Source organism: Hylobates moloch, unplaced genomic scaffold (genome assembly GCF_009828535.3).
Source record: "Hylobates moloch isolate HMO894 unplaced genomic scaffold, HMol_V3 SCAFFOLD_13, whole genome shotgun sequence".
In the NCBI taxonomy this organism is placed as follows: Eukaryota; Metazoa; Chordata; class Mammalia; order Primates; family Hylobatidae; genus Hylobates; species Hylobates moloch.
In genome coordinates, this window is record NW_026652288.1 from 51,518,586 (window position 1) to 51,528,034 (window position 9,449).

Genomic DNA, 9,449 nt, shown 5'->3' on the forward strand with positions numbered 1-9,449 from the left:
TGAAGCACGGCTGGGAAAGGTCCTAAATGTGGGGACTGTGCCAGCAGAGAACTACAGGGGATAAAGGGTGGCCTGGGTGGAGGAGAGAGAGAGCTGGGATCTGTGTGTGGGGAGTCAAAGGGGAAGTCCTGGCTTTCAGGGCAAGTGGGGAGGAAGCTCTGGGAGTTACTGGAAACCATGCTTACCAGAGGAACATCATTTAAAACTCTTTTATTATGGAAATGTTCAAACATACACAAAGGTAGAGAGCATAGTTCTATGAACTTCCATATTCTTTTTTTTTTTTTTTTTTTTCGAGACAGGGTCTTGCTCCGTCACCCAGGCTGGAGTGCAATGGTGTGATCTCAGCTCACTGCAACCTCCATCTCCCGGGTTCAAGCGATTCTCCTGCCTCAGCCTCCCGAGTAGCTGGGATTACAGGTGCATGCCACCACGCCCAGCTAATTTTTTGTAATTTTAGTAGAGATGGGGTTTCACCATGTTGGCCAGGCTGGTCCCAGTCTCCTGACCTCAGGGGATCCACCCACCTCGGCCTCCCAAAGTGTTGAGATTACAGGCGTGAGCCATCGCACCCGGCCAGAACTTACATGTTCTTTTTTTTTTTTTTTTTGAGACACAGTCTTGCTCGGTTACCCAGGCTGAAGTGCAGTGGCGCGATCTCGGCTCACTGCAAGCTCCGCCTCCCGGGTTCACGCCATTCTCCTGCCTCAGCCTCTCTGAGTAGCTGGGACTACAGGCGCCCGCCACCACGCCTGGCTAATTTTTTGCATTTCCACCACGCCCGGCTAATTTTTTGCATTTTCAGTAGAGACGGGGTTTCACCGTGGTCTCGATCTCCTGACCTCATGATCTGCCCGCCTCGGCCTCCCAAAGTGCTGGGATTACAAGCGTGAGCCACCGCGCCCGGCATGCCTGGCTAATTTTTTGTATTTTTAGTAGAGACAGGGTTTCACCGTGTTAGCCTTGACCTTGTGATCCACCCGCCTCAGCCTCCCAAAGTGCTGGGATTACAGGCGTGAGCCACCGCACCCGGCCCAGAACTTCCATATTCTTAATTCAACAATTACCGATTATTGTCACTCCTTTCTTTCTGTCCTTTTTTCCTTTTTTCTTTTTTTGAGATGGAGTCTTGCCCTGTTGCCCAGGCTGGAGTGCAATGGCGCGATCTTGGCTCACTGCAACCTCCGCCTCCCGGATTCAAGCGATTCTCTTGCCTCAGCCTCCCGAGTAGCTGAGATTACAGGCGTGCACCTCCACACCCAGCTAATTTTTGTATTTTTAGTAGAGATGGGATTTCACCACGTTGGCCAGGCTGGTCTTGAACTCCTGACCTCATGATCCACTCGCCTTGGCCTCCCAAAGTGCTGGGATTACAGGCATGAGCCACTGAACCTGGCTCCTTTCTGTCCTTTTATCTCTGCTGAAATATTTAAAATTAAATAGGTCACTTCACTCCATACTTCAGCATACATCTCTAGGAAATAATGACCTTCTCTTCTATAACCCAAGAGCCATTTATATATCTAACAAAATTAGCACTGCTTCCTTGTTATCATAAATACCCAGTCCATAATTACATGTCTCCAACTGTCTTTACAGTTGAGTTGTCCAAATTAGGAACCAAACAAGGTCCATGTGTTCCATGTAATAGTTGTCTTCTTAAGTCCTTCTCATTTTTTTCCCCCAGCCATTCACTAGTTGAAGAAATGGGGTCAGATTTCCTTTAGAATGTTCCAAATTCTGGGGTTGTTTACCTGCTTCCTTATTGTGTCATTTTATTTGTTCCTCCATTCCCTGTATTTCTTGTTAAATGGAAGTCAGCACTAGAGGTTTGATTAGGTTTATGTTCAATTTTGTTTGTTTGTTTGTTTCTTTGTGGTGATGAGTGCTTCAGATTGCATCACATCAGGAGGTACACAGTGCCTGGTTGTGTCACTTTTAGTGAAGCTAAGATTCATCCATGGGGTTAGGTTGTGGCAGCTCAATTTCCCATTGTAAAGTCCTCCATCACCCATCATCTTTGGTTTCATCCATTAGACGAGTCTTGCTTTGATCAGTTACTTCATTAGGAGTTACAAAATGGTGATTTTTCTAATTCCATATTCCTTCCACATTAGCTGGAATTATTCTGTAAATAAGAAGTTGTCTTCACCAATTAGAGCTATTTGGCTATCCTGAAATATAGTTTATACATGCAGGCAGCATAAGTGCTTAATTCTTTTTTTTTTTTCTTTTTCTTGATACGGAGTCTCGCTTTGTTGCCCAGGCTGGAGTGCAGTGGTGTGATCTCAGCTCACTGCAGCCTCTGCCTCCTGGGTTCAAGTGATTCTCCTGCCTCAGCCTCCCAAGTAGCTGGAATTACAGCCACACGCCACAACTAATTTGTGTATTTTTAATAGAGATGGGGTTTCACCATGTTGGCCAGGCTGGTCTTGAACTCCTGACCTCAAGTGATCCACCCACTTCAGCCTCCTAAAGTGCTGGGATTACAGGCATGAGCCACTGCACCCAGCCATTTCTTTTTGTTTTTTAATTGCCAACTTCCAGAATAAGAATTTGGGAGAAGCATCATTAAAAAAGAAAGAAAAGAGGCTTGGGCTTAAAGCTGAGCAGGAATGAATAGCCTGGATAGTGAGTGGGGAAAGGAGGGGCTATTCTGGTAGACATGTCTACCTCTGGCTCACTCCAGGGCATGGACTGTGTTTCCGTGACAGGCACTGGTGGAGAGCTCAGTGTTCTGGCTCTTGGGCAGCAATGACAAAGACATGAGACAGGCATGGTGTGCTCTGTTGTGCAGGACCCAGATAGATAGGGAGATGGGGGGATGGGACAGCACAAAAGCAAACCAGATATGGAGAGGCAGAAAGAGAGATAGGAAGTGAAAAAGCAGCTAGACATAGAAGACAGAAAGAGAGACAAAGAAAGGGAAATAGAAATGGAACAGATCAAGAATGAAATGTGGCCAGGTGCAGTGGCTCACACCTGTGATCCTAGCACTTTGGGAGGCTGAGGTGGGAGGATTGCTTGAGGCCAGGGGTTTGAGACCAGCCTGGGTAACATAGTGAGACCCTGTCTCTACAATAATTAAAAAAAAATTATCCAGGAGTGGTGGTGCATGCCTGTAGTCCCGGATCGCTTGAGCCTGGGAGTTAGAAACTTCAGTGAGCTCTGATTACACCACTGCATTCCAGCCTGGGCGATAGAGCGAGCCCTGTCTCAAAAAAACAAACAACAACAAAAAACTAACAACAAAAACCAAAGAGAATGAAATGCACCAGAAGCAGAACAGGACAGAAAAGCAGAGAGATATGAGGGAAAAGGAAAGACCAAGGAAGAAAATGGGCATGAAGACGAGGATTGAGACAGAGAAGGGGGAAGAAAAACATATATGCTAATTTTTTTAACCTTTCCTATGGTGCTGAAGACATATGTTAAATTGATTTCAAATTAGATAGAGTAATAGAGGGATAGAGAGTGGGGAAAACAGATGTGGTGATACAATTAGGTGAAGGCAAAATGTCCCAGTGACAGAGAGTGAGGAGGAAACAGAAATGGAGAGAGTGAGGTAGAAAGACAGAAGGAAAAACAAACAGCTATAAAGGCAAGAACGAAAGGAGTCCTAGAGAAGGCAGCTAAGAAAAAGAAGCTTGAAACAGATTAGTACAGGAGCCAGAAAACTGGAGAGACGTGGAGTGATGCTGAGGGGCTTTCAGCCTAGGAGCTCGTCCCAGGCAGATACCAGAATCTCCCACTTCCAGCTATCTCTTTTTTTTTTTTTTTTTTTTTTTTTGAGACAGCGTTTAGCTCTTGCTGCCCAAGCTGGAGTGCAATGGCGCGGTCTTGGCTCACTGCAACCTCCATTTCCCGGGTTCAAGCGATTTTCCTGCCTCAGCCTCCCTAGTAGCTGGAATTACACGCCACCATGCCCAGCTAATTTTTTGTATTTTTAGTAGAGACGGGGTTTCACTATGTTGGCCAGGCTGGTATCGAACTCCTGACCTCAGGCGATCCACTCGCCTCAGCCTCCCAAAATGCTGGGATTACAGGCATGAGCCACCGAGCCTGGCTCTCAGCTATCTCTTGGTGGCTTGTCTCATCTCCCAGTCCCACCCCTGGGGACAGGAGACTTACAGCTAGCTATGTGTGGATGGCATCCTTGGAGACTTACAGCTAGCTATGTGTGGATGCCATCCTTAGGAGCCTGAGTCCAGGGTTCCCAGCCTCCCTCATCCCCATGCCAGATGAGCCTGGATGTCACAGATGGGATCACTGCTGCAAGATTGAGGTCATGAGGCTGAGTGAGCTCTCAGAGATTTGAAAGACAAGACATCCAGGCAGAGGGTTCCTGGCTAGAAACAAAGGACCACAAAGGATGCCAAGGATTTCCAAGTGGAGGGAGGAACCGAATATCTTCCACTCAGCCTCTTCTTCTGGTCCAAAAGCCACTGACCCTCTCTGCCTGACTCAAGGTGAGAGGTCAGGGATTCAGAGAATCTTGGGTCAATCTTGAGTGTAGGTCAGAGGGAGAAGTGGCCTCTGGACCAGTATCCTCCAGCTCCTCTAGAGGAAGAGTCCATTTATTCATGTGAACTGCAGGGGAGACTCCAGGGGAGGCTCAGTGGAGGGGAAGAAATAACAAACTTGCTCACCTTCAGGGGCCGTGGGGGAGGCTCTGAGAAGAACACTTTCCATTCCAGAGGTTGCAGAGGAAGAGGTTCTGGAACCAGCAGGAGCACACCCAGAAACTAACTTCAAAGCAGATTCCCCCTGCCACCTCCCCAGGACTGGGGAAAGCCAGCTGCCTCTACCTGCTTGAGGGAGGGGTCCAGCTGATCCCTCTCCCACTCCACCCAGCTCCTGCCTCCTTGCCAGGGCAGCAGTATGGAAGTGCTCCAGGAAACTGGCAGTCTCCTGGTGGGCAACAGTCCACCTAAATTATCAGACAGCGCCCCCGAGAAGTGCGTTGTCCCCTGAAGCAGCAGCTACAGCAGCCAAGGGAAACTGGAAGCCCCCAGGCAGCCCCTTGGCCACAGCTACAGCTATCACTGCAGCCTAAACGGGAGCTCAAACAGGCAGCTCGGCTCATGGAGCAAGGGTAAACCTGGCAGGGTGAGGGGTGGCAGCAGGTCAAGGGTGGACCGGAGCATGAGACACAGGAGTTATGGGGACAAGTCAAGGGAGGACAGGCAGGGCAGCGGGGGCAAGAGCAGGTGCAGGGTGGGCCCGGGAGGCTGGGACAAGCGGGGCAGGGAGCTGCACTAGAGGGACAGGCAGTGCAGGAGCAGGGGAGTGGGGGACAGCCATGGCAGGGGAAGGCACAGGCAGAGGGGGGACAGGACAGACAAGGAGAGGCAGCAGGTGGACCATGCCTGGAGCGGGCAGGAGGCTCTTGGTGGGCAGGCTTCTTGTTCCTAGGCCCCAAGCGTAGGCCCAGAGAGAAGTCCATTCAGCTGCAGCTGTGGCCAGGCTGGGGGCTGGGTGAAGGGGAGGACAGGGATGGAGTAGGAGGGGCGGACGGTGGGGGGCAGGATTAAACCTAAGACATGCTGAGCCTTGCTGATCCTGCTGGGAGCTCAGCCCTCCACATCCAGCCCTCCTCTTCCAGCCCTCCCCTTCCAGGCGGGCAAAGCTCTCCTACTACCCCTCTCCCCTGAAAATCCTCCAACAGCACCAGATCAGAACACGTTCTTCAAATATGACATGTACTCCCAGGCCTCCAGTCCTTTGTTCACACTGGTCCTTCTGCTCTGAGTGCCCCTGCTCCCTTCTTCACCTGGCAAGGCCCTGTCATCACTGAAGTCTTCTCCTTTACTCAATCAAAAGGCATTTCTTGGCCAGGCACGGTGGCTCATGTCTGTAATCCCAGCACTTCGGGAGGCTGAGGTGGGCAGATCACCTGAGGTCAGGAGATCGAGACCAGCCTGACCAACATAGAGAAACCCCGTCTCTACTAAAAATACAAAACTGGGCGGGCATGGTGGCACATGCCTGTAATCCCAGCCACTCAGGATGCTGAGGCAGGAGAATCGCTTGAACCCAGGAGGTGGAGGTTGCAGTGAGCTGAGATCACGCCATTGTACTCCAGCCTAGGCAACAAGAGCGAAACTTGGTCTCAAAAAACCCCAAAAAACAAACAAACAAAATATTTCTTGAGTTCTAGGCCCCTGATGCCTGAGTCTCTCCAACACTAACCTCCAGAGCTGCTGCTTCAGGGCCCCCAAACAGCTCCCACAGGGGACTCAGGGAAGCAGCAGCAGGCAATAGCAGTGGCCACAGGAGGGCTCTGAGAGATGGAGTCTGGGATGTAGTTGGGAGCTGGCAGAGGAGGTGGGATGCCTGGGTTCCAGGAATTTCCAGAGAGAGCAAGTCCCAGGTGTGAGTGTGGGGGGTGCCCAGCTGTCTCTGGGAGACTGACAACCAGCCTGGTCAACTATTATTTGAGACCTAGTATGCATCAGGCATTGGCCTTGGCAGTGGACAAGATAGCTAAGTTTCCTCTCTTATGGAGTTTCCATAAAAGTGAGGGGTGAGGTGGAGTGGGGTGGGGACAAAAAGCAAACAGGTAAACACATAACTAAGCTAATTTCAGAGCATGAGAAAGGCTATTCTTATCCCAGGGTGATGTGATAAAAAGTGACTCGGAGAGGTGACTCCATCAGAAGTGACAGTTAGACCAGCCCCCAGTCAGATATGACCACCCTTAAGGGCTTTGGGGGAGAGGCAGTCTGTCAAACCCTGGCAGAGGAGGCAGAGCTGACCGAGACTGAATGGAACCTGAGTGGCTGGGCTATGGAGAAAAATAAAGCTGAGAAAGGAATAAGGAAGGCTGGAGATGGCAATCCAAAATTCGGTGGTCAGGGAAGGTGTCACTGAGCAAAGACCTGAAAGAAGTGAGAGCAAGCCATGGAACTATCTAGTGGGAGAACATTCCAGAGACTGGGGACAGCAAGTGCCAGGAGCAAAGAGGAAAGTCATAGTGGCACAGGTCAGAGAGTAAGGCAGAGGTCCTACCAGGCAGGGTCTTGTGAGCCATGGCAGGGACTTGGATCTTATTCCAAGTAAAAAGGGAAAACCAGCCGGGCGAGGTGGCTCCCGCCTGTAATCCCAGCATTTTGGGAGGCTGAGGGGAAGATTGCCTGAGCCCAGAAGCTCAAGACTAGCTTGGGCAATATAGTGAGACTGCATTCTCTACAAAAAATTTAAAAAATTATCCGACTTGGTGGCATGAGCCTGTAATCCCAGCTACTCGGCAGGCCGAGGCAAGAGGCGGAGGCTGCAGTGAGCCGAGATCACATCACTGCGCTCCAGCCTGGAGCACAGAGCAAGACCGTGTCTCAAAAAATAATAAAACTAGGCAGGGCACGGTGGCTCATGCCTGTAATCCCAGCACTTTGGGAGGCCGAGGCGGGCGGATCACAAGGTCAGGAGATCGAGACCATCCTGGCTAACACGGTGAAACCCCGTCTCTACTAAAAATACAAAAAAATTAGCTGGGCGTGGCGGTGGGCTCCTGTAGTCCCAGCTACTAGGGAGGCTGAGGCAGGAGAATGGTGTGAACCCAGGGGGCGGAGGTTGCAGTGAGCCAAGATCGTGCCACTGCACTCCAGCCTGGGCGACAGAGCGAAACTCTGTCTCAAAAAAAAAAAAAAAAAAAAAAAATAATGATAATGATAATACTAAAACTAAAAATAAAGGCCGGCATGGTGGCTCAAGGTTGTAATCCTAGTGCTTTGGGAGGCTAAGGTGAGCAGATAGGTTGAGCTCAGAAGTTCAAAACCAGCCTGGCCAACATGGCAAAACCCCCGTCTCTACAAAAAATACAAAAAATTAGTTGGGCGTGATGGCGCACACTTGTAGTCCCAGCTACTTTGGGGGCTCAAGCAGGAGGATCACTTGAGTCTGGGAGGTCAAGGCTGCAGTGAGCTGTGTTTGGACCTCTGCACTCCTGCGTGGGTGACAAAGTGAGACTCTGTCTCGAAAATAAATAAATAATAAAACATAAAAATAAATAAGATAAATACAAAACCTCTGAGGGTTTTAGGAATTGTGTGGGTCTTCTTGGCCCTGAGCTTGCTCCTGGTTAGAATATTCTGCTTTGGCCAGGCGTGGTGGCTCACACCTGTAATCCCAGCGCTTTGGGAGGCTGAGGTGGGCGGATCACCTGAGGTCAGGAGTGTGAGACCAGCCTGGTCAACATGGCAAAATCCCGTCTCTACTAAAAGTACAAAAACAAATTTGCTGGGTGTGGTGGTGGGCGCCTGTGATCCCAGCTACTCAGGAGGCTGAGGCAGGAGAATCGCTTGAATTCGGGAGGCAGAGGTTGCAGTGAGCTGAGATTGCACCACTGCACTCCAGCCTGGGCGACAAGAGTGAGACTCCGTCTCAAAAATAAATAAATAAATAAATAAATAAAAGAATGTTCTGCTTCTTGGCCGGGCGCGGTGGCTCATGCCTATAATCCCAGCACTTTGGGAGGCTGAGTCGGTTACGGTTAAATCACCTGAGGTCAGGAGTTCGAGACTAGCCTGGCCAACATGGTGAAACCCCCGTCTCTACTAAAAATACAAAAATTAGCTAGGCATGGTGGCAGGCACCTGTAATCCCAGCTACTCAGGAGGCTGAGGCCGAATCACTTGAACCCGGGAGGCAGAGCTTGCAGTGAGCTGAGATGGCACCATTGCACTCCAGCCTGGGCGACAAGAGCAAGACTCTGTCTCACAAAAAAGAAAAAGAAAAAAGTCCGGGCACGGTGGCTCATGCCTGTAATCCCAGCACTTTGGGAGGCAAAGCTGGGCGAATCACGAGGTCAGGAGTTTGAGACCAGCCTGGCCAACATGGTGAAACCCTGTCTCTACTAAAAATACAAAAAATTAACTGGGCGTAGTGGCGGGCACCTGTAATCCCAGCTGCTTGGGAGGCTGAGGCAGTAGAATCGCTTGAACCCAGGAGGCGGAGGTTGCAGTGAGCCGAGATCACACCACTGCACTCCAGCCCTGGCGACAGAGTAAGACTCTCTCTAAAAGGAAAAAAAAAAAAAGAGAGAGAAAAGGAAAAAAATGTTCTGCTTCTTATATAATTGATACAGCCACTTTGGAAATCTATTTGGTGCTATCTGATAAAATTGAACCTGTATATACAGTTTGACTCTTAGTTCTATATCCTAGAAAAACTCCTGCATCTGTGTACTGGGAAACGTGTATAAGAATGTTCATGGCTACATTGTTTATAACAGTCCAAACTAAAAACAACTCAAACATTCACCAACAGGAGAATGAAAAAATTAACTTGTGTTCTATCCATGCAATGAATACTATGCAATAATAGGAAGAGAGCTATATGTAACAACTTGGATGTATCTCACATGTTGAACAAAATAAGTAGGAAGCAAAAAGTAATAGAGTATCATTCCATTTATAGAAACTTCAAAAACAGGCAAAGTTGAGCAGTAT

The 9,449-nt window shown here is 49.4% G+C and overlaps 1 protein-coding gene across 1 annotated transcript; it reads right to left on the reverse strand.

Annotated features, from left to right (window-relative positions):
* Nucleotides 1-4,649: 4,649 nt before the first annotated feature.
* Nucleotides 4,650-5,469, reverse strand: LOC131380974 (sperm mitochondrial-associated cysteine-rich protein). Its single transcript, XM_058426475.1, has one exon. The coding sequence runs from the start codon at nt 5,444-5,446 to the stop codon at nt 4,931-4,933; it is 516 nt and encodes a 171-aa protein (XP_058282458.1). The 5' UTR covers nt 5,447-5,469; the 3' UTR covers nt 4,650-4,930.
* Between the last annotated feature and the right edge of the window lie 3,980 nt (nt 5,470-9,449).